At 46.0% G+C, this 26,254-nt stretch overlaps 1 protein-coding gene across 1 annotated transcript in view; it reads right to left on the bottom strand.

The window, feature by feature from the left end:
• COLGALT2 (collagen beta(1-O)galactosyltransferase 2) overlaps positions 1-26,254 on the bottom strand; it is a 115,272-nt gene that overhangs the window by 52,551 nt on the left and 36,467 nt on the right. The window contains exon 2 of the mRNA XM_075833450.1: positions 1,499-1,609. Within this exon, the coding sequence (XP_075689565.1) occupies positions 1,499-1,609 (111 nt within the window). The remainder of the gene's footprint in view (positions 1-1,498; positions 1,610-26,254) is intronic.

The raw sequence follows: 26,254 nt of genomic DNA, 5'->3' as shown, positions 1-26,254 counted from the left end.
ATTAACACTTCTATTTTTGAAAGCATTCTTACTTTTCAGGATTTTTCCACAACTGCCTAAAATTTTTGCACCGTACTATACATCTCATGCAGGGTGTCCTGGCGACTGCTAGAAGGTACATGAAGGGCAGCTGAGTTTGACGCCGTCCCTGTTTCTATGGATAGTGAGCATGACTTTCACTCTCCACAGATACTTTTACCAAACAAACGAGGAAGGACATTTTCTTTAAATGTCCACCGATCCCTTCTCAGTTGTATGGACCTAACCCTAAAGTGTTTTGTTGCTGGCTCCTAACTTCTGGGGCTGGATCCTACACCGAACTTGACCAGGTCTAGGTTAAGCCATCAATGTCCGATCAGTGGGGATCTGACTGTTTGGAACCCACAATCCATAGAGTCATAGCAAAATAAAAGATAGCCGCTTGTTCTACTTTTTCCTTGAAATAGTCCTACTACTCACCATCCCCTAAGTGAATGGGGCTGTGTTGCAATTCATTGCATAGCTCCTGGTCGAGAGCCCCAATTTGTTAGAAAACTCTGAATGGGATAAGATCCCCAGAAGTTTGTGCCCCAGCGATCAGACACTGACAGTACTGTACATCCTATTGATATGCCACCAAAGTCTCTGGTAGAAAAACCCCTTTAAGTTTCTTCTGGGTCTGCTAATTATTCAATGAACTACAATGATAGAATCTGCTTGGCAACCTATGTAAAGTTTAACCACAAAGAAATATATACATCAATGACAACTTGATTAAAATGAACTAAGGATAAGGAATATTACGATTTCTTCCAAGTGAGAAGTTGATGAAACAGGAAAAAGTAGTAGAGAATGAGGATTTTTTTTTATTAAAAACAACTATAGATGTTAGTACCCACAAATATTTCTCCTATATGCAGACTGTTTTGAGAAGTGCAAGTCACATACAACTATAAGCTAGCAAGTTATTGGTCCCAATTCCCCCATTTACATGCACATACTGCTTTGCTGAGTATGGATGTTATTTCGATGGAATAGTGAGATCAGCAGCTGCCGGTCACCTCTAGTATTACTTATCCACCTTACTGAATCCCCCCCATGGCAGCCCTCAGCATAAATCACCCAGTAAAATTCAATAGGGGAAGATAAGTGGATGCCGGATACCTCTCGTGTCTCATTTTAATTCATTGTTTGCAGCCACTTTTGACTATATCTGTGTTTAAGGTATACTGTACTATGTTTTCGCCTTTTGGTACGCAGTTGAATACAATCTTTTCTTCCCTATTATCAGCAATTTCAGAATGGGCAGAGGTTGATTGTAGTGTTCTTTTGTACCTAATTTCTCTACGTGTACCCCTGGAAGTACGGGACATATCTCTAGGGGATACGCCTTTCGTCCTCATGCTGTGCTTTTTATTTTGCCAGCTCTTAGAACCCCTAAACCAGATCAAAGAGGCTAAAGACTAAAAACAGTTATGTTTCATATTGTATAATGGGCTAATATGGTTACATTACTTACTGTGGCTCTGCCATAGGTCTCCATTCGACATAATGGTACAATTTTTGTACACTCTTTAACCATTCTCGGAAAACAGCTGTAGTGTTATCAACATTGTGATCCGTTGCTGCCCTAAAACAAACAAAATAAACAAAGTCAGAAATTATTGCAAATTTAGAAATATTTCCTTTAAATTAAAATTTCTCAGCACATTCTCCAAAATATAGTACATAATATACAGTAATGGTTTTATAACAGATAACACTAGATTCAGCAAAGCATCCAGCTAACAACTGACTGCTGGATAGGCCATAGATTTTTAGGGACTGGACAACCCCTTTAAGGTATATTTGACCTTACAAAAAATGAAGTTCATGGAAAAGTCGGCTATTTACATTTAACAAAAAATATTTTCATGTATGAACCACTCATACTAATCATATATAGATAAAGGTTTTTGCTTTCTGTCTGGCAACTCTAAGCCGTGTCTGGCCAGACATTCTGCATGAAGTGGCAGCTGCGGGGGAAATGTAGCATTACATGTGCCAATTCAAATAAATGGCCAACCATGTGAGCAGCCCTCGGCTCCGGCCCATATGTTCTGAACTGAGTATAGTTGCTGTGACCGCAGGGGTGTATTTTTTTAATGAAGAAACGGTTCCGTCTAATAGCCTTACACTGGAAGCGGACCCCCCCCCCCCCCTTTCTAGATACGGCTTGTGTTCTAGAATTACGCAATATGGAGTACATGATGGCGAGCTGGAATAACCTCCTGGATCGATTCTAAACTATCTGGAAGCCGTGAGATGATTTTACGCCACACACCTGACCTGAACTGGCGATATTGCCTTTATTTCCCCTGTATGGCCTCTGCCTTCCCTTTCTTCTGTGACTGCACATTTATCTTTGTTCCACTGGTTTTGTTTTTTGTTATATGATAAAAATTCAGCAATATGTTACTGGGGAGACGGTAAATTGTTTACATAAATTTTTTTAGGTTCTTATCTGTTGTCTTGTGATTTGCAATTTGCACTGTTAGTACTCGGTGACCGTATTTTATGCACTACCGCTTCCCATTTCTATTCTTTTTTCCAAGAATTTAAAAAAAAAAAAAAGTTTCTGTGGAGTTCTGTAAAGAACTGTTTGGATGGACATGTACACTAATGGTATGTTCACACGCACTGACCAAAAACGTCTGAAAATACAGAGCTGTTTTAAGGTGAAAACAGCTCCTGATTTTCAGACGTTTTTGTAGCAACTCGCGTTTTTCGCGGCGTATTTTACGGGCGTTATTGGAGCTGTTTTTCAATAGAGTCAATGAAAAACGCCTCCAAAAACGTCCCAAGAAGTGTCCTGCACTTCGCGGGCGTCTTTTTACGCGCCGTATTTTGACAGCGACGCGTAAAATTAAGCCTCGTGGGAACAGAACACTGTAAATCCCATTGCAAGCAATGGGCAGATCTTTGTAGGTGTAATGGAGCAATTTTTTAAAACACCCGAATTACACCTCAAAACACTGAGCGTGAACATACCCTTATACATATAAAGTGTGTACATGTATTTGTTGCGTTTTTTTCTCCATTAAAGTCAATGAGGAAAATGCCACACCTAGAGCGTGCTGCAAGGTAAAGTGTGACTAACATTTCAGACAACTTTTATCATGTGATATAAACATATACCAGAAGAGAAGACGGGCACCATGAAAATATAAGCAAACAAGAGTGCCAGTCAACATGTATACTAAAATCGACGTGTACTAGGAGAAGGCAACACGTATGCTGGACTGCACTACTTAACGGAATTAGGTGTCTTTATTACATCAAATAGTACAAAAAAGGAAAACAGACAATGGTTAAAATAAATTAAAATTGCATGAACATGTGCAGGACCCAAGTCGTAGCCCCTGTTTGGCATTTGAGAACCAACAATGCAATATCAAACAATTATGAAAGTTGAAAGATGACGGATCCCGCAAATAACAATATCCAGTCTACAAATGGCTCCACGTGGGTAGATGCAAAAAAACCTTTTTGCAAAGAAAAAATGAAAGTGTCACATGCATATTCTAATGCCTAGATGCACCCCATGCATATCGCCATGTTACCAGCTTCATCAGGGGTCACCACTATGATAGAGACATGTCAGCACCGATTGCTAGAACAAAGGGATTGCCGTGCTCTTCAGAGGGCTTTTTGTTATACTAGTCCTTCTCAATGAATTAGAATATCATGAAAAAGTTTATTTATTTCAGTAATTCAATTCAAAAAGTGAAACTCATATATTACATACATTCATTACACACAGAGTGATCTATTTCCAACATTGTTTCTAACGTTGATGATTATGGTAACAGTTAATGAAAAACCAAAATTTAGGGTTTCAGAAAATTAGAATATTATATAAGCCCAATTTCAAAAAAAGATTTCTAATACAGAAATGTTGGCCTACTGAAAAGTATGACCAGTACATACACTCAATACTTGGTTGGGGCTCCTTTTGCATGAATTACTGCATCAATGCGGAGTGGCATGGAGGTGATCAGCCTGTGGCACTGCTGAGGTGTTATGGAAGCCCAGGTTGTTATGGAGCCTTAATTGTTGGCTCTGGTGTCTCACATCTTCCTCTTGATAATACCCCATAGATTCTCTATGGGGTTTAGGTCAGGTGAGTTTGCTGGCCTAGTAGCGCAGTGATACTGTGGTTATTAAACCAGGTATTGGCACTTTTGGCAGTGTGGGCAGGTGCCAAGTCCTGCTGGAAAATGAAATCAGCATCTCCATAAAGCTTGTAAGCAGAGGGAAGCATGTAGTGTGCCTCTACTAACATTTGTTAAAGAAAGGGTCATACTAAAGAGCTCACTAAACTCCAGCGTGGCACCATAAAAGGATGCCACCGCTGCAACAAATCAGTTCATGAAATTTCTTCCCTCCTAGATATTCTACAATCATCTGTGAGTAGTATTATTGTAAAGTGGAAGTGTTTAAGAACAACAGAAACCCAACCACAAAGTGGCAGACCACGCAAAGTTACAGAGCGGGGTCACTGAGTGCATAAAAGTGACCAACGCTCTGCTGACTCAATAACTGCAGAGATCCAAACCTCCTCTGGCAATAACATCCGCACAAAAACTGTTCGCCGGGAGCTTCATGGCATGGGTTTCCAGGGCCAAGCAGCTGCATGCAAGCCTTACATGACAAAGCACAATGCCAAACGTCGAATGGAGTGGTGTAAAACACGCCGCCACTGGACTCTGGAGCAGTGGAAACGTGTTCTGTGGAGTGATGAATCACACCGCTCTATCTGGCAGTCTGATGGATGAGTCTGGGTTTGGCAAATGCCAGGAGAACGTTACCTGCCTGACTACATTGTGCCAACTGTAATGTTTGGTGGAGGAGGGATAATGCTGTGGGGTTGTTTTTCATGGTTTTGCCTAGGCTCTTAGTTCTAGTGATAGGAAATCCTAATGCTTCAACATACCAAGACATTTTGGTCAATTATATGCTTCCAACCTTGTGGGAACAGTTTGGGGAAGGCCCTTTTTTGTTCAGTGCAAAAAGCAAGGTCCATAATGTCATAGTTGGGTGAGTTTGGTATAGAAGAACTTGACTGTCCCACACAGAGCCCTGCCCTCAAACCCATCGAATAACTTTGGGATGAGCCTAGAACAGAGATTGTGAGCCAGGACCTCTCCTCAAACAACAGTGTCTGACCTCACAAATGCTACTCTGGATGAATGGGCAAAAATTCCCCCAGACACCCTCCAAAATCTGGTAGAAAGAGTGGAAGCTGTTTTAGCTTCAATGGGCGGACCAACTCAATATCAATGTCTGTGGATTTATTTTGCTTACACAAAATTGCCAGAATAAGGGTCTGCGTTATGTATTTCCCACGCGAGATTAGCATTTGCATGCCTTAACAGGTGGCATAAATTGGGTATCATGCTGTGTTGATCTCCAGAATGGGATAAGAATACCAGTCACAAGAATTTGGCTCTCTTTTGTATCATTATCACAAGATTAGAGTTCCTTTCGTACATGTCATGACAATGGTTTCAACCTCATATAACAAGTTAAATGGACAGTCTCATGACAGACATTGATGTCATATCACTCAGATATACCATCAAGGCCTTATACACAGTGATCTGACCACTGTAACTCTGGCCAATCTCTAAAACAAAATGGCAGTGACACTAGGAAAGCCACGTGGCACTGCCACCAGTGTCTGTCCTAAGACAACTACTTTAACACAATTGGTTATTATGAATATATAGGTGTGCAGTTTCTTCTTGCATATTTTAACAGTTACTATCCTACGAAAATATTAATATTTGTAGAATTAGAACAAAACAAGAAAGACAGTATCCTTCAAAAGATTATAAAAACCCATGGGAAAAATGTCACCCTCTGTAACAAGCGAACCATTGATGTCACAGTACACGGCACACATAGCACTGGATATCACTTTTCCATTCCTGCAGGTGTTTTTATATTATTGCTTCTCCGCTGGTCTCTACATATTTAGCTTGATCTGAATTAAGATGTGGTTTTCTCAAATCGTTTTAATTCTAAAATAAGTCTGTCATCCAAATCATTAATCCCCAAGATGTTTTTTTATTTTTCATTTTGCTTCATACAGAGAGGCCTTGGAGGGAGAGTAGACTTCTTTTCTACAACTCTCGGTTACAGGAAATATCTGTTTACTTGTGAAGACTCTCCATCCTCATTTGTACATTTGTAGAATACAAGAGCCGTGTTCTGTGTGATTGAAAATAAATCGAGACGTGCGGAGTAGCTTATTTTTTTTAGAACAAAACATATCACCATGTAGTGGCATATTGATGTCTTGTGGTAAACTGAACCCATAAAAGCAAGGTGGAAAATCACAGGAATGCATTAAGATTTGGACGAACACTTCATGCCCTTTCATTCTACAAAAAGGCACAGTTAAGGCTCTGTGCACAGTACGTATCGTCCCTACGTTTAGGGTGTATGTCGGGAAAAAGAGTGTCCTCCATCAGAACACCTTATTTTTGAAGGATGTAATCGCGTAGTAGACTACGCTTTTCCATATACGTCATGAACTGGGTCATGAGAGTTAATAATGTATACGTTTAACGTATATCAGTGACGGAAGCCATGTTTACAGAATCCGTCACAGCCTAAGTTTAACGTATCTGTTGGGAGCTTTTTCTGGTGTATATGTGAGGGTATGTTCACACGCAGTGTTTTCAGACGTAATTCGGGCGTTTTACGCCTTGAATTACGCCTGAAAAAAACGCCCCTTATATGCCTACAAACATCTGCCCATTGCTTTCAATGGGAATTACGATGTTCTGTTCCCACGAGCCTTTATTTTACGCGTCACTGTCAAAATACGGCGCGTAAAATGATGGCTCGTCAAAAGAAGTGCAGGACACTTCTTGGGACGTTTTTGGAGGCGTTTTTAATTGACTCCATTGAAAAACAGCTCCAAAAACGTCCGTAAAAAAACGCAGCGAAAAACGCGAGTTGTTAAAAAAACGTGTGAAAATCAGGAGCTGTTTTCGCCTGAAAATAGCTCCGTATTTTCAGACGTTTTTACTCACTGCGTGTGAACATACCCTTAAACGTGGGCTAAAAACTTAATGTGCACAGAGATTACGAGACAAGTTAATGTAAAGGTTCTTCTATATATTATACTATGTTCAAATTCCTCCCTTTATGACCTGGATGATTTTATAATACATTTGCCGGTTTCTGAGGAGCTTAAATGTCGTTCTTTTTAATTGCAAGCCTGTCAGCAGCCTATCGGAAGGAGTTTTATGAATAGATTTTCAATATGGCGCTACAGGCACAACATTTTGTAAAACACCAGGGGCTTAATCTGTCTGAAAGTATAAGTGATCTTGGTATCCAACCATTGGGCAAGAGAAAAAAAGATAAGAGAGGGACAGCACAACTCTAAGGCCAGGATCACACACACAGTTTTGTTGCAGTTTTTGGCTCCGTTCTTTTGAGCCAAATACAGAAGTGGACTCACAAGAAAGGAGATGCACCAATCTTTTCTTTATAACTTTCCTTTCTTTTGGAGCCGCTTCGGCTCAAAAAATGGAGCCAAAAACTGCATCAAAAATGTATGTGTGATCCTGGCCTAAAGGTAAGGAAAGCAGATGCAACATAATGGTCGCAACTGCTTCACTGGCCTATTCAATTCAACTAAATCTATTTGGCTATATTTAAAAAAAAAAAAAAAAAGGTAATAGCAGTGCCAGAAATGTTGCTGTTGAAGCTAGCGCTGTAAATGTACGGCACAGTGATGACATGGGCACAGGAGCTGTAAATGTACGGCACAGTGATGACATGGGCACAGGAGCTGTAAATGTACGGCACAGTGATGACATGGGCACAGGAGCTGTAAATGTACGGCACAGTGATGACATGGGCACAGGAGCTGTAAATGTACGGCACAGTGATGACATGGGCACAGGAGCTGTTAATTTGGGCACAGTGATGACATGGGCACAGGAGCTGTTAATTTGGGCACAGTGATGACATGGGCACAGGAGCTGTGTCAGCACGCTCACCCGTGTGGCAGCTGTAATTGACAGCTGGCTACCCGTGTCAACAGCCGACATCGGAGATAACGATCTCGGTCGTTTAACCGCTTAGAGTAAACACATTTCTCTTGATAAAAATATATTTTATTGAATAAAAGTTATCAAAAATATACATATTTGGTATCCCTATAACCGTAACGGCCAGTACAGAATAAAGTCAACATCTTATTTATATCATCGGTAAATGTAAAATAAAACCGCAAAAAAACTATGACGGAATCGTTTTTTTTGCATTATTCTCCAAAAAATATTTATAAAAGTTAAACACTAGATGCTACGATATATTACATATATTAAATAGTAAAACAAAGACCCAGTGAATCAAATCTAAAAAAATTAATATAGACTACAAGCTACTAAACCAGCACAGTATAAGCAAAAAGAACAGAACGATAACTCAATGATCAACGGCAGGAACTTCAATTCAGTTGCACCGAGTTTACAAGTAGGAAATCTACTAGCCCTGAAAGATGTGAGAACATCAGGGAGTTTGCCCAGAGCAGAGGTCAGCAACCTTCAGCATTCCAGCTGTTGTGAAACTTAAACTCCCAGCATGCCCTGACAGCCAAAGGCTTTATTATTCCAGCCAAAGGCTGTCAGGGCATGATGGGAATTGTAGTTTCACAACAGCTGGAGTACCAAAGGTTGCGTATACTTCCTCCATAGGCCCGGTTGAGGAGGACCAGTTAGTCAGGTACTATGGCCCTGTGAGGCTTTATGAATCTTGAGCAGACTTATTCCATTATACAGCATCACACTTTTTGGATAACCTTGAACATCATTCAGGCATCATTACTATTCAAATATATTACATTACTATTCAAATATATTACATTACTATTCAAATATATTACATTACTATTCAAATATATTACATTACTATTCAAATATATTACAATTATGTTGTTTGCCCGTCTGGTATGCTGCATGCTCTTCAGATATGTCATCTTATATACTTGATGTTAACTTAAGGCTACATGCACACGTTGCGTATTTTGCTGCGGAAAATATGCAGCAAAACCGCAGGAACCTGCAAGAAATTTGCTGGGGAAAAAAACGCACTTGGAGGTGCGTTTTTTTTATGCGTTTTTCAGTGCAGTTTTTAAGTTTTGCTGCATGAATTGCTCCATTTTCATGCTGTGGGTTTTGCTGCGTATTTCTATAGAACCACAGCGACAGAATTTGCAAACGGAATCGCGAGATAAAATTGACATGCCTTGGTTTTGAAAATGCCCACCACGGGTCAATTTACGCCCCGAAAAATACCGCAGCGTGGACATAAGTTTACCTGGAATCTCATTGACTATGCTGGTACCGTATTACGCTGCAGTTTTGCCGCACGCAAATACGTGCGGCAAAACCACTCGTAATACGCATCGTGTGCATTGACCCTAAAGGGACTGAAATTTTTCCATACAGAACAATATTCCAAAAAGTTGTCTGGATCCACATAGTTTGTAAAACAAAACAAAGTAGTAAAGGAATAATGTGAAGTTGAAAAGCTGCTAAAAGTACAACCTTCAGGGAGAATTAGAATTCATGATTTGTGGAAATCTACAGGGAAATTTCCAACGCTGCAAAAGTTGCTTCCTGTGTAAACACATGAGCTGATCCACACACTCGGAATCATATGTACCCATTAATTATGAATTTGTACCCAAGAATAATCTTATGTAACAAGTCTGCTTTAAAAAGTTCATGTTTTGTATATTTAAACTGAATCCCCTGGAGTGTCAGACATTGGAGCAGCAAACATAAGATAAAAAATTGTTATAAACAGTTATACTCGAACGCCTCATGCACACGACCGTTGTGCCACTCCGGCTGTTTTTGACGGCATCCAAGTGGCACCCGATAGTCTTCACGGACCCATTCACTTTAGCAGTTGAATCAGGTCCGTGAAAAATGGTCCGAGTCTCCGATCTGAGGAAGGATAGGACATGTCCTATCTTTCCTCTGATCACTGACAGGACTCGGATGGCGCACACGGTCATGTGCATGAGGCATAAAAGTGATTATTACTTCATTCCAATGCCTGAAACACGTATGACACTTCACCCTGTGTACAGTGTCCACAGTAACAAATCCTGTATTTTATACACCCACATAAGATCTAATGTGTATGGGGGCCTCCCCACTTTCCCCCAAAGGCAGATGTCAGGGGACAGAAAGATTCGACATGTTGGATTTTAACATGCCCAGTCTTTAGGTCCCACAGGAGAAAAGCTTCTGCCAGAAGGGACTGGGGGTAGCTCATTGTACTCTTCCCATTGAAATAAGCATGAACACTTGGCTGAGCCAATCGTGAATGTTTAAGGTGCAGTCGGGTGAAACGGCTGCCGACCAACAGCTGATGTAAGTTTATGGCCAGCTTTGGATAAGAAGAGATAGTCAAGTGATTTCAAGTTTGAATCTCCAATGTTAACTTGTCCAGTTAGGAGCCAGCAATGACACACAATAGGGCTTGGTACACAATCTGGTTGAGGAGTGTTTTACATGCATTTTTAAAAATAATAATAATGCTTTACCTGCTGGACCAAATCTTAAAATTATAACTGAGGAGGGGGGTGGTGCATTGCCCTTCCCTCAATAGTCAGAGCAGGTTTTACTAATTTCCCCTGTAGTCACAGCAGAGACTTTCCGCCGGTCGCCACTACAAGGAACTCTTTCTCCAGAAGTGACAACCTTGCTGTCCTCCTTTACCGCATTAGTCACAACACGGCCTCCCATTTCCCCAGTAGTCACAAAAGATTCCTCCCCCTTTCCCCAGTAGTCACAGCAAGGCCTCAACCATTTACACAGTAAGAGAGTTTTTAAGGAAGATAACAAAGCGCTGTCATCTGACAGCTGACATACACTCTCTGCCTGACCGGCGTAGTCTGTCACAGCCATGCATTTGGAGTTGTAGTACCTAGATACCGAAAGCATGTTGTGTAGGGAGGAAGACTAGGCTGTAATGGCAAATTTTCATACTCTTCGTAAGGTCGTTGCACAATTTTTGGAACCATGTCCCACAAGGCTGCTGCAATTCAGAGACCTTTTTTTTTTTTCTTCAATGACAAATTGGTGCTATGCAAAGCAATAGAACAATGTGGCAGGAGGCATGGAAGCAGTGGCGTAACTACCGCCGTAGCAGCCGTAGCGACTGCTACGGGGCCCGCGGCATGAGGGGGCCCGTGTCGCCCACCGGCACGGGCCCCCACCATGGCCGCAGACTCCGCTAGCAGCCGCTACTACAGCGGGACGCCACTGAACACTACGTCAGAGCAGGGAGGTATCTCCCCGCTCTGCAATTAAACAAATAACATGCATCCCCCTATCCACAGAATAGGGGATACATGTGTGATCGCTGGCAGCGATAGGGAGAACGGGGGACTGAAAGTCCCCTGAAGTTCTCCATCACAAACCTCGGACTTCCGGGGTCTGTGTCGGCAGCTCCATAGAAATGAATGGAGCGCCGGTCACGCTTGTGCGCATGCGTGACCAGCGCTCCTTTCATTTTTATTGAGCTGCTGACACAGACGCCGGAAGTCAAAGGTTAGTCATGGAGAACTTCAGGGGACTTTCAGTCCCCCGTTCTCCCTATCGCTGCCAGCGATCACACATGTATCTCCTATCCTGTGGATAGGGGATGCATGTTATTTGTAGGACACACTGTAGGTCGCATTTTTTTTGGGGGGGGGGGCTGTATGGCGTTCCCTGCAGGGGGGGGGGGGCTGTATGGCGTACCCTGCAGGGGGGGGGCGCTGTATGGCGTTCCGTGCAGGGGGGGCGCTGTATGGCTTTCCCTGCAGGGGGGGGCGCTGTATGGCGTTCCTTGCAGGGGGGGGCGCTGTATGGCGTTCCCTGCAGGGGGGGGGCGCTGTATGGCGTTCCCTGCAGGGGGGGCACTGTATGGCGTATGGCGTTCCCTGCAGGGGGGGGTGCTGTATGGCTTTCCCTGCAGGGGGGGGCGCTGTATGGCGTTCCCTGCAGGGGGGGGCGCTGTATGGTGTTCCCTGCAGGGGGGGGCGCTGTATGGCGTTCACTGCAGGGCTGGGGGCGCTGTATGGCGTTCCCTGCAGGGGGAGGCGCTGTATGGCGTTCCCTGCAGGGGGGGGCGCTGTATGGCGTTCCCTACAGGGGGGGGCTGTATGGCGTTCCCTACAGGGGGGGGCTGTATGGCGTTCTCTACAGTGGGGGCTGTATGGCGTTAGTGCCATACAGCCCCCTCTGTAGATAACGCCATACAGTCCCCCTGTAGATAACGCCATACAGTCCCCCTGTAGATAACGCCATACAGTCCCCCCTGTAGATAACGCCACACAGCCCCCCTGTAGATAACGCCACACAGTCCCCCCTGTAGATAACGCCACACAGTCCCCCCTGTAGATAACGCCACACAGTCCCCCTGTAGATAACGCCACACAGTCCCCCTGTAGATAACGCCACACAGTCCCCCCTGTAGATAACGCCACACAGTCCCCCTCTGTAGATAACGCCACACAGTCCCCCTGCAGATAACGCCACACAGTCCCCGCTGTAGATAACGCCACACAGCCCCCCTGTAGATAACGCCATACAGTCCCCCCTGTAGATAACGCCATACAGTCCCCCCTGTAGATAACGCCATACAGTCCCCCTGTAGCTAGCGCCATACAGCCCCCTGTAGATAACGCCATACGGCCCTCTGTAGATAACGCCATACAGTCCCCCCTGTAGATAACGCCATACAGTCTATAGGGGGGCTGTATGGCGTTATCTACAGGGGGGGCTGTAAAAAAGGCACTATCTACAAGGGGGTTGTGTGACACCCATGGGAGGGGGAGGGGGAGGGGGGGCCCCAGTCAAAGTTTGCTATGGGGCCCAGTCTTTTCTAGTTACGCCCCTGCATGGAAGCTTAACAATAGTCTATTATATTTCCCTGTCTTGTCAGGTGGATCACAGCCAGACCACCCCCTTACGTCAAAGAAACACAATACCCAGGTGCATTAAGACCGACGGAGAAAGGGGGGGGCGCCTAAACTCCAGGCAAAACTAAATTCTCAGTTTTGACTGGAACATTCTTCATGTGACGATTATGAATCTCTAATTTAATTTGATGATGTGGCAGTGTCTGAATTTCTTCCGGTAGCTTTTACTTTACAAGTGGAAACGCTATTCTCTATTCTGTGATTATCTATAAGGATTTTGCAGTCCAGAAAATGAATTTTATACCAGCTTTGAATAGAACATATAATAATAAGTAGGTGGGCTACTGAGGTACAGACAGATCCGGCTTTGTTAAATTGAAGCACCTTTGCTCTTACACTGGAATTTCGACCATCTGCTTTCCAGAGAACGCCATACATCAGTATGTGAAGAATAAATATATTAGAAGGGCTTTTCTCATCCTGTGTCCAATTAGGACATAACCTCAGCACAACCTCAAATGTCTAACCTAAAACGTGTGTGTAAATTCGCCATGCATGGTCTATGTTTACATTCCTGCACATACGGTCTAACTCAAGTCACTGCACACAAAGCTAGCTTTCATGGAGATGTACAAAAAATAAACACTGTTTTGGAGAGATTACTCTTTGCCATAAACTGAGGTGCCATTATCACTATAATTCATTTCAATTAGACAGGAGTGATCACATAACTTTCAACATGTAACGCAAAGTAAGGCCGGTTTCAGATCATCATACTATGGCCGCAATTGAACAGGATCACCTAGGAACTGGCTGTAATACAGATCTTAAAATGTGACCGTCTGAACTCAGCAAATGATTATTTACTGAAGGGTCAAGATCAACAGCCAAATTCCAACTTAGAAGGTCTGATCAAGTTATTAGTCTTGATCGGAAATCCGGCTCATTCATATACTGTAGCTCACCAACTTTATACTATACTATTATAGAGAGCTGCACCCTAAGGATATGTTTACACGATCTAGATTTGCAGCAGAAATCCGCAGCTGAAACTCGGATTTGTGCCATGGATTGGTCTGTCCGACTGTACATTCGGCAAGCATCCAAAAATTTCAGCTACTAGAGTAGGCAGGGAGCAGAATGGCGGTGATCAATCTAACCAGGGATCGAATTAAAATATCAAAAGTACCGTCGTCGATTTGACGCAGCTGCTGACTTAGGTCATAGGTCTGGCACAAATAAGAAAACTATGGTTAGACCAAATCAACAGCAACAACAACCTATTAAAGTTGTTGGTAATTTAGTCCGAATCTGGTGTTACTTGTGTTCAGGGATCAGGTATACGTATTTCTGCATAAAATGTTGCTGCAGGGGACATGGGAGGGAAGGGCAAAATGGAGGAAAGGCTAGAAGTGGTGTGAGTGAGAGATGAGAGTAGTAGGAGACAGAGTGGATGCACTCAGAGCAATAGGAGACGGAGTCGATGCACTCAGTGTAATAGGAGACGGAGTCAATGCCGCCCCTCACTACTCTGATATGTGAAGTCACCATTATGGACAGAGTAATAGGAGACAGAGTCGATGCCGCCTCTCACTACTCTGATATGTGAAGTCACAATGATGTACAGAGTATTAGGAGACGGAGTTGATGCAGCCCCTCACTACTCTGATAATGTGAAGTCACAATGATGCACACACAGTAATAGGAGACGGAGTCGATGCCGCCCCTCACTACTCTGACAATGTGAAGTTCCAATGATGCACTCAGTGTAATAGGAGACGGAGTCGATGCCGCCCCTCACTACTCTGACAATGTGAAGTTCCAATGATGCACTCAGTGTAATAGGAGACGGAGTCGATGCCGCCCCTCACTACTCTGACAATGTGAAGTCACCATGATGGACAGAGTAATAGGGGACAGAGTCGATGAAGCCCCTCACTACTCTGATAATGTGAAGTCACAATGATGGACAGAGTAATAGGAGACGGAGTCGATGCAGCCCCTCACTACTCTGATAATGTGAAGTCACAATGATGGACAGAGTAATAGGAGACGGAGTCGATGCCGCCCCTCACTACTCTGATAATGTGAAGTCACCATGATGGACAGAGTAATAGGAGATGGAGTCGATGCCGCCCCTCACTACTCTGACAATGTGAAGTTCCAATGATGCACTCAGTGTAATAGGAGACGGAGTCGATGCCGCCCCTCACTACCCTGACAATGTGAAGTCACCATGATGGACAGAGTAATAGGGGACGGAGTCGATGAAGCCTCTCACTACTCTTATAATGTGAAGTCACAATGATGTACTGAGTAATAGGGGATGGAGTCAATGAAGCCCCTCACTACTCTGACAAAGTGAAGTCACAATGATGGACAGAGTAATAGGAGACGGAGTCGATGAAGCCTCTCACTACTCTGATAATGTGAAGTCACAATGATGGACAGAGTAATAGGGGACGGAGTCGATGCCGCCTCTCACTACTCTGATAAAGAAGAGGCAGGACGCAGCCGCAGGCTTAAGGGAAGCCGACATGACCGCCCTGGTAGGGAAAGGGTTAATGAGGTGAGGGAGAGGTGAAAGAAGCTAAGGAGGGGCGGGGAGGAGTTAAGGGGGACGGGGGGCCGTTACTGCGCTTCCCGCTGTTTCTCGGCATTGAGCCGGAAGCAGCGGGAGGAGTAACATAGCACAAGCAAGCTCCCCGTTGCCCGGCTTTTAGAAATGGCAGAGGCCCTGATTTTAGAGCGGCTGCGTGCCGCTGCTGTGCACCACGGTCCCGGATGGCTGGAGGAGACCGTGGCTGCATTAACGAGGATCCCGGACGCCGTTTCGCCACGTCGGGCACGGCGTTCGGGGTCTGTTGAAAGGGACAGGCTCCCCTCCCCCGGCCCCCTTACGAGCATGGCTATGGCGGCGGGGGGGGAGTCGGCAACAACCGCTCCTGCGCTCGGCAGGCAGAGAGCGGTGCCAGGGGTGACGGCGATGCAGGCTGGGTCGACCCGTCCCTCTCGGCGGTCCCGACCTCCAGAGCGCCTTAGTCCGGAGGTAGTCCCGCGGACACGGCGTCGCAGAGGGAGCCCGATCCCGGACGCTGCAGGCCAGGCAGCTGGGAGGACCGCCCCTTCCCAGGCCCTGCGTCCTGGCAGGAATCCCAGGCCGCGACGGGGTCCGGCGGTAAGCAGGGAGTCGCAGGCTGGGCTCCCTGTCACCCCTCCCCCATCAGATGGAAGATGTGGAGAACAAGGTACGGCCGCCCCGCATGGTGATGTTCCGGCCAGGGGGCAGGCTTCGTCAGGATCGTCTAGACGGACGACTAGATCTGCAGCGACGTCGAGGCAACAGGTCCGGTCGGAAGTCTGGGTCCCGGCGGTCGGGCGGCAGGTTGCCGGCCCATCGGTCAGCGCGTCCTCATCCCCTTTCCGAAGATGTCGTTGGGAGGGACAGTCGTCGGCGAGAGAAGAATTGGAGGAAGGTGAACTGGACGTGTATCGTCGCGGTCAGGATGGTCCGGCTGACGGGAACACAGCGCCTGTGCAGCCCGGTGAGTGTATAACTCCATCATTGTCTTATCCAGCGATTTTTATGTCGGGTGTCGGCGGGGGGGCTGCTAGCATTGCATCGGGGGCCGGTAGTGGCGCGGGCGGACGCGACGGAGCGGGTTTGGCAGATTTAGTGGGTTGCTTACGGGAGCTGGTGGGGCGCCTGGATAGGGCCGCGGCGCCGGTAGTAACGGAAGCGTCTCCTGCGGTAGTTTGGGAAGGCCCCAGGGACGTGGGATCGTTGCAGGCGCGTCCTGTGGTGGCGGTTAGAGAGGCGGTCGCGGTGTCGGTACAGACCGAGGCACAGAAGGACGGCGATCGAGTGCGTATGGACGATCGTGCTCGGGGTGAGGTGTATGTTTGTTTTGAGGGTCCGTTGGGGGCGCATTTAAAGCAGGAGGTGCGTGATCGGATCTGGAAAGACGAATATGTTGAAATTTTTTCTCTCTTGCCGCTGGCTAAATTTAATTTGGATAAAAGCAAGCGGGATGAGAGTAAAAAGGACGAGGAGGAACGGCGGCGGTATAGGCTTATCCCGCAGACGTTCGTTAATTGGTCGCAGGCGTTCGCCATATTGGCTAGTGTGATAGGGGAAAAGGCGCCGGAAAATTGTTCGGCGTTGTTTTGTTATTTTGATGCTATTGGGGAGGCTCATAGGGCGTATGGGGGTCAGGCGTGGCTGCGATATGATGAGCAATTCCGTCAGCGGAAGGCGGTTCGGCCGGCGATTCGGTGGGACCAGAAGGATATTGCTCTCTGGTTACGAGTTACGGCTCCGGTTAGGCAGCCCTTTCCCGGGAGCGGTGGCCAGGGAGGCCAGTCTAGTCAGAGTGGACAAAGCGGCGGGGGAAAGGCGGGGTTTTGCTGGCAATTCAATGAAGGCCAGTGCAAGTTCGGGGCCACGTGCAAGTTCAAGCACGTGTGCTCCGAGTGTAATGGTGCATCACACGGGGCGGCAAAATGTCTGCGAAAAAAGAGGTCAGGGAACCAGCACGGGGTTGGTCAAGGGGGTGTCGCCGGTGAGGGTGGAAAGGATGGCCCCTTATCTAAGTGAATATCCGGATAGGGCGGCAGCTAAGTTGCTTTATGAAGGGTTTAGTGTTGGTTTTGTTATTCCTCCGCCTCCTTATGAGGTTCCGGTTACGCGGAGAAATTTAAAATCGGCTTACTTGCATGCGGAAGTCGTGTCGGAAAAGTTGTTAAAAGAAGTTTCGTTGGGGCGCATGTCGGGGCCATTTGGGGAGTCGCCGGTGAAAGATTTAGTTGTGTCCCCTTTGGGTATTGTCCCTAAACGCGAGCCCGGAAAGTTTCGTTTGATTCAACATTTATCGTATCCCAAAGGTTCGTCGGTAAATGACGGGATTGATCACGAGTTGTGTTCCGTAGTTTATACCTCATTCGATAAGGCGGTGGGGTTAGTGCGGGCTGCGGGTCCGGGGGCGCTGCTAGCAAAAACCGACATCGAGGCGGCGTTCAGGTTGTTGCCGGTCCATCCAGAAAGCCAACGGCTGTTGGGTTGTTTTTGGAATGGGGCCTTTTACGTGGATCGGTGCCTTCCGATGGGGTGTTCTCTTTCTTGTGCATACTTCGAGGCGTTTAGTAGCTTCGTGGAGTGGGTAACGAGGGGAGTATCCGGGGTCGATTCGTTGATCCATTACTTAGATGATTTTTTGTGCGTTGGCCCGGGGGGTTCGCCGGTTTGCGGTAACTTGCTTCATGCCCTGCAGAAGGTGGCGAGGGATTTTGGGATCCCTTTGGCGCCGGAAAAAACGGAGGGCCCGGTAGCGACGATTTGTTTCTTGGGAATCGAAATTGACTCGGTGGCAATGGAGTGTCGGCTCCCGGCGGATAAGCTGGGTGCTTTGAGGCTGGAGGTGCGACGGGCTTGTAGAAGGAAGAAAATGTCGCTGAGGGAGCTTCAGTCGCTGCTGGGGAAGTTGAATTTCGCCTGCCGGATTATGCCGATGGGGAGGGTGTTTGGTAGAAGGTTGGCGGCGGCAACGGCGGGAGTGCGGGCGCCGCATCATTTTGTGCGGCTCAAGGAGGAGCACCGAGCTGATCTTCAGGTTTGGGATGACTTCTTGGGCCAGTACAATGGTCGCTCGCTATGGATGGCCCCAGCGCAGGATACGAGTGATCTGAATATTTTCACGGATGCGGCTGGGGCGGGTGGCTTTGGAGCTTACGGGGGAGGTCCGTGGTGCGCAGGTCAATGGCCGGCTAGCTGGGTGTCCAGTGGACTGACGCGGAATCTGGCCCTGCTCGAGCTGTTTCCCATCGTGGTGGCGGCTACCATTTGGGGGGACAGGCTCAGGGATAAGAAGGTCCGTTTTTACTGCGACAACATGGGGGTGGTGCTTGCCATTAATAACATCACGGCGTCCTCTCCTCCGGTAGTTCAATTGTTGCGACATTTAGTGTTGGTGTGTTTGTCGTTGAACGCGTGGGTGGTGGCGGTGCATGTCCCGGGTGTACGGAATTGTATTGCTGATGCTCTTTCTCGCTCGCAGTGGGACCGGTTTCGGCAATTGGCCCCGGGAGCGGAACGTCTCGGTTTGGCTTGTCCGGAGCATCTTTGGGATCTGGTATCGGTCCCATAGAGCAGCTGTTACAAAGGTCTTTGGCGCGCACGACGTGGCGTGCTTATGCTGCTTGTTGGAGGCAGTGGGAGGAGTGGGTAAGAGAGTTGGGTGACGTCAATACGGATAGAGACAGGTTGGTGGCACTTTTGTATTGGTTAGGGGATGCCTGGGAGGCGGGGTTTTCAGTAGCGAAGGTGAACCGGTTCATATCCGCGGTGGCGTTTGGGCTTAAGTTGGGGGGCTTGCGGGATGTATCCAAGGAATTTCTGGTATCGCAGGCTTTGAAGGGGTTGCGCAGAGGTAGGTTGGAGGCGGATAGTAGAAGGCCGGTGTCGTTTGCTTTGCTTGGCTTGTTGGGTGGTTCATTAGCATCGGTATGTCGTTCTTCAGATGAAATGGATTTGTTTCGGTTGGCTTTTTCGTTGGCGTTCTTCGGAGCATTTAGAATAGGTGAGTTGGTGTCGCCAAGTACTAAACAGGCAGGGGGGCTGAGATCTGGGGAGGTGAGCCTTTTTGCAGATCGGCTGGAGGTGTGGTTGCGTAGATCAAAAACTGACCAATTAGGGAAGGGAAAACTGATAGTTTTGTTCGCTCTCCCGGGGTCGGTCATGTGCCCAGTAGAGTGCATGCGGGGTTTTACGAAAAACAGGGGGTCTCCAGATTTGCCTTTGTTACGTCATGTGGACGGGTCGTTTTTGTCCAGGTTTCAGTTTGGAGCTGTTTTTAAAAAATGTTTGACGGCGGTTGGGGTTGCGGCAGGCTCATATTCATCTCATTCCTTCCGGATTGGCGCAGCAACGGAAGCGGGGCGCTGGGGGTTGGATGATGAGGGGGTGAGGCGTATTGGTCGTTGGGAGTCTAAAAGGTTTAAGTCCTATGTCCGCCCCCATATGTTGTAATTTTGTTGTTTATGCTTGCAAATGTTATATGGTGGTGCCTAACTGTGTTTTCCGTTTCAGATTCGCCTCCTTGTCTGGTGTGGTTGATGGGTCATTCGTACGTGCACTGGGGGGCTTTGAGGGCGGACGTCCGCCCGGATGGTCGCCAGTTGCGCATTCCGCGACAGGATGCGGTTGTGCATTGGCTGGGGTTTAGAGGTATGTCGTGGAACAGGGTGTTGGCGGAATTCCAGACATATGTGCGGCTTGATAGGGTTCCGGAGGTTTTAGTGTTGCACGTGGGTGGGAATGACTTAGGAGTCCGCCCTTTTCGTGAGTTGGTGCGGGATATCAAACATGATTTGTTGTGTTTGTGGGTATCTTATCCCAAGTTGGTGGTAGTGTGGTCGGACATAGTCCCAAGGAAGCATTGGCGGTTAGCTAGATCGGTGGAGAGAGTCAATAAGGCTCGCATAAAAGTTAACCGGGCGGTGTCCCGTTTTGTGGCAAAGAACGGGGGCATTTGCGTGAGGCATAGGGATTTGGAGTCAGAAGTGGGGAATTTCTGGAGAAGTGACGGGGTTCATCTGACCGAGGTTGGCATTGATCTTTGGAGCTTGGCTATAGCAGAAGGCATAGAAAGGGCGGTGGTGGTGTGGAGGAACTCACAGGCTTAAGGTGGTCAAGGCCTGTTTCGCGGTGGCGGGGGGAGTCCTTGAGGCCAGTCAGTACAAAATGGTGGGGGGGTCGCATCGGGGGTATGCGTCCCCCAAAAAAGGTACATGGTTGAAGACTTCATCGGGTGTTATCCCTTTGAAGTGGTCTTCTGGTAGAAGGTATATCACTTGAAGGCTTCATCGGGTGTTATCCCTTTGAAGTGGACTTCTAGTGGTCGGTATATCACTTGAGGGCTTCATCGGGTGTTATCCCCTTGAAGTGGACTTCTAGTGGTTGGAGCCATCTGCAGAGGTGAACGGTGCTTCCGAGCTGGTTTACGGCTGGAGGTAATTGGTGGTTTGCAGATGGCTAATTCGGTGTGTTCTTGAAAGGAACATCTGAAGGGGCTTCAAGGACTTCCTCTGCTCGGGTTAATGTTAACGTTTAATTGTTATTTATGATTCTGACCCATGTTGGGTCATGTGAATTATTAGGAGGAATTCTCTGGTGGATTCCTAACTAGTTATCCGAATGTTTCGGATTTAAATTGTTTTTATAAAACTGTGAAATTAATAAACGGCTGCTGTGGCCATTTCACATCCAACCTCGGTGTCGTGTGTCTTTACTAAGTGGGGGTGGGGGGATAGTATGGTCTAAGGTTAACACACGACTCTACATAGGCAGGTCAAGAAGAGGCAGGACGCAGCCGCAGGCTTAAGGGAAGCCGACATGACCGCCCTGGTAGGGAAAGGGTTAATGAGGTGAGGGAGAGGTGAAAGAAGCTAAGGAGGGGCGGGGAGGAGTTAAGGGGGACGGGGGGCCGTTACTGCGCTTCCCGCTGTTTCTCGGCATTGAGCCGGAAGCAGCGGGAGGAGTAACATAGCACAAGCAAGCTCCCACCCTCCCACCCTTGGTTTGTTACTCCTTAGGTCTTATGTACGTCTGTTTAGGAGCGTTGTGATTTATTTTGTGTGCTTATTTAACTTGTTTTTCTTTTTTCCGGAGTAGGTTCTGTTGTCATGGCAGCTGGCGGGGGGAGTCCTTGAGGCCAGTCAGTACAAAATGGTGGGGGGGTCGCATCGGGGGTATGCGTCCCCCAAAAAAGGTACATGGTTGAAGACTTCATCGGGTGTTATCCCTTTGAAGTGGTCTTCTGGTAGAAGGTATATCACTTGAAGGCTTCATCGGGTGTTATCCCTTTGAAGTGGACTTCTAGTGGTCGGTATATCACTTGAGGGCTTCATCGGGTGTTATCCCCTTGAAGTGGACTTCTAGTGGTTGGAGCCATCTGCAGAGGTGAACGGTGCTTCCGAGCTGGTTTACGGCTGGAGGTAATTGGTGGTTTGCAGATGGCTAATTCGGTGTGTTCTTGAAAGGAACATCTGAAGGGGCTTCAAGGACTTCCTCTGCTCGGGTTAATGTTAACGTTTAATTGTTATTTATGATTCTGACCCATGTTGGGTCATGTGAATTATTAGGAGGAATTCTCTGGTGGATTCCTAACTAGTTATCCGAATGTTTCGGATTTAAATTGTTTTTATAAAACTGTGAAATTAATAAACGGCTGCTGTGGCCATTTCACATCCAACCTCGGTGTCGTGTGTCTTTACTAAGTGGGGGTGGGGGGATAGTATGGTCTAAGGTTAACACACGACTCTACATAGGCAGGTCATGTGAAGTTCCAATGATGCACTCAGTGTAATAGGAGACGGAGTCGATGCCGCCCCTCACTACTCTGACAATGTGAAGTCACCATGATGGACAGAGTAATAGGGGACAGAGTCGATGAAGCCCCTCACTACACTGATAATGTGAAGTCACAATGATGGACAGAGTAATAGGAGATGGAGTCGATGCCGCCCCTCACTACTCTGATAATGTGAAGTCACAATGATGGACAGAGTAATAGGAGACGGAGTCGATGCCGCCTCTCACTACTCTGATAATGTGAAGTCACAATGATGGACAGAGTAATAGGAGACGGAGTCGATGAAGCCTCTCACTACTCTGATAATGTGAAGTCACAATGATGTACAGAGTAATAGGGGACGGACATATTGGATTATGTCCTAGTGTCAGATAACACATCGGAGACCCATGATGTTGATTATTATTTAGGTTATTACCCATTTAATTAACATAGTCCGAGGTTACTCTAGATCTTCTATCACCAAAGTACTAAAAGAATGGAACCCATCTTAGGCCTTATTCACATTCGGCTTAATGCACACGGCCGTAACTGTGTGCACGGCCCGTGATCACGGCACAGATGACCGAGGAGTGCCATCCGTGGGCTGTCCGCAATTCATAGACCCTGCACACAGAAGATCTGCATTTATTTCAATTGTGGCCCCCACACGGTACGTGTAAACCACAGTCATGTGCATGGGCCCATAGAAATAAATGGGTCCTAATTTCATTCGCATTTTTGCGGATGAAATGCGGACGCAAATACACGTTTGTGTGCATGAGGACTACGTTTGTGATATCCATTTCGCGTGTACATTGGGAAAGCTGCTGACTTGCAGGCCAAACGTGTCCATAGGGCTCCATTAGACTGACGGCGGTCACAAGCGTGTCCTTTTGATCTTCGACATAGTCATATACCAATATCATTATACCTTTTTTTTAAAGGATGGAATAGAGTAGTAGACTACGCTTTATCATCCCAGCGGATCCCACAAAAAAAAGATACTGTGACTCTAGGCTTTTAACATGGAAGTCTATGGGTGAAGTATGCCACTATATCAAGTGCATCCATTTAACGTATATGTCATGGGCTTTTTAATAGCTTTTCATGAAAATCTGTTAAGCAATAACATTATAGTTTATGGTTCGGGTTTACTCAGAACTCTGCATTCTGCCATTTTTCTATTATTCCTCATGGTAAAGTACGAGTAAATTGACAACTGAGTGTTGCGATTCTTCCTGTTACTAGGGTATGAGATAGTCTGACAATATCAGCACTGATTGGACAGTTTCAGAATGTTTATGGACACACATTCTTTGACAAAAGGAATGGCAATGCGCAGTTGTCAATGTAGTCATACATTTCCAAGAGGAATAACAGAGGAATTGTACAACACACAGTTTTAAGAAAAGATGCCCTAGCATTGTTATTTTATAGGGAATATTAAGCAGTTGACTGTGTTATTGATTCCATCAAAAAAACGGAAACCTTTCACAACGGTGACAAGCGGAAACCATTAGCAAAGTATCCGTCACCATTGAGATAAATGGTGATGCAAACGGAAGCTATGGTTTCCCTTTGCCTTTCCGTTGAGGGGTTCCCCCGATGGAAAGCTCCGACAGAACCCCTCAACAGAAAGACAACGATAATGTGAACAGGCCCTAAGATGTGAATGTGAATAAGTTTAGCAATAGAATGACAGGGGCCCCCCAGAGCAGTATTGTTTTGGGGACACATGATGGTACAGGCATATTAATAAAAATTTTGCTATTTGCTATGGTTTTTTGTTAATTAAATTCTGTTTTTAGGTGTTTTGTTTTTTGGTGTCTCCCCCCCTCTTTTTGTTTCAGTTGGTACTTACTTGTCGGCTTCTGGAAGTTTCCGATAATCTGCCCATCACCAGGAGTCTGCACCTGATTGGTACCTGGAGAAAACGGCGGGAGAAGATGTTTAAAGTCAATATTCTGCCCGACACCTGGAGTTGAATTTGATTGGCAGTTCGGATTTTTCGGCGGGATGTTTCTCCTTTAAAAATCCACGGTCTCGGAGGTCCGGTGCCAGTTCCTGAACATTCCAGTAACCAGCGCCCACCCGCCCTCCACAAGAATTTTATTTCTCCCTGACTGTCGCAATTTTTTATTAGAGGGTTTTTTGTCTCCTATTGCTGGGTGGACTGATGTATTAAAAATTGTTTATTTATTATATGTGGTTTTTATTATATTGGTTTTAAGTATTTTGGTTTTTAACCCCTTCCCCCTGCTTGCATTCTGGGCCCTAATGACCAAGCCATTTTTTACGTTTTTGTCATTGTCACTTTCGAAGAGCTACAACTTTTTTATTTTTGCCTCAACATAGCTGTATAAGGTCTTGTTTTTTGCGGGACAAGTTGTATTTTTTAATAGCACCATTTTGGGGTACATATTTATTGATTAACTTTTATTAACTATTTTTGGTGGGGGGATAGAAAAAAAACGGACATTTCGACACACTTTTTTGCGTCCTAAATCTACGCCGTTTACCGTGTGGTATAAATAACACAAAATTATTTGTTTTTGTGTCTCCATATTTGAAGAGCCATAACTTTTTTTTTTTTTCGCCGATGCAGTTGTATGAGGGCTTTTTTTTATTGGTACCATTTTGGAGTAGATGCGACTTTTTGATCACTTTTATCACATTTTTTTAAAGTCAGGATTCACAGAAAACAGCAATTTTTCCATTTGTTTTTACGGCGTTCACCGTGCGGGTTAAATAATGTAATAGCTTTATAGTCGGGGTCGTTACGGACGCGGTGATACCAAATATGTGTAACTTTTTTGCTAGTAAAGCATTTTGTAGGGGGAAAAAGTGGGTTTCTAATTTTTTTTCACATTTTTTTTATTAACTTTATTACATTTTTTTTTACCTTTTTACTAGTCCTACTAGGGGACTTTATTATAAAAGCGATTAGATGATCGCATATTACACTGCAATACTTCTGTATTGCAGTGTATTACTGCCTGTCCGTTTAAAACGGACATGCATCTGCTAGGCCATGCCTCTGGCATTCAGGCATTCACTACAGGCAGACCTGGGGGCCTTTATTAGGCCCCCGGCTGCCATCGGACACACAGACACTCGGCGATCTTATCGCTGGGTGCCTGCTGGATGAGAGGAAGCTCCCTCCCTCTCTCCAAAACCACTCAGATGTGGCGCTCGCTATTGAGCGCCGCATCTGAGGGGTTAAACGGGTGAGATCGATACTAATATCGATCTCACTCGTTCGAGCAGGGACGCCCCCAGCCCTCAGCTACATCTGGCAGCTGAGAGCAGGGAGATTTAACGGCTCCCTGCTCTGTTTATTTATTCTGATGCAGCGCCGTGAAAAGGCTACTGCATCAGAATAAAGCCCATTAGTGGCCGCCGTGAAAATGCGTATTGGCGGTCATTAAGGGGTTAAAGTATTTATTAATATTGATCATTTTAGTAACCCTTAATAAAAACATTGCAGCCTTTTTTATCCACATATCTGTTTTCTGTGTCCTATTTGTTTTAGTTTGAGTTTTTTTTAATTGTGCCTTGTACCTTCATGACAGGTCTTCGCGGGAAGTGGAGAGTGTGAGCACGACATGTCATGTTTTGTAGTTTACTGAAAAATATATGACAGGATAAATCCTGGCAAGTTCATTTTTATTTGGTTGGCAGAACACTCGAGTTATTCTTACTGCCAACTAGACAGCTATGACTTCACAGAACTAAAGAGAAAAAAAGATCCGTGCGGTAAATAGGGCCTACTAGACGGAAGCTTGTTGAAAACAAGATATATCCTTGGTGCTTGATATTTTCCTTGGGCACGGCCAGAGAATGGCATCAAGTTGTTTTTCTGAATGGCACATTATGACTAAGCAGTTAATTTCCGTAATATATCTCCAAACCTATACTGCGCTGCTGCCCTTACCCT

Source organism: Rhinoderma darwinii, chromosome 7 (assembly GCF_050947455.1).
Source record: "Rhinoderma darwinii isolate aRhiDar2 chromosome 7, aRhiDar2.hap1, whole genome shotgun sequence".
NCBI lineage: Eukaryota > Metazoa > Chordata > Amphibia > Anura > Rhinodermatidae > Rhinoderma > Rhinoderma darwinii.
Note: the sequence above shows the minus strand (reverse complement) of the source record. Positions and strands in the feature narration are given on the sequence as shown.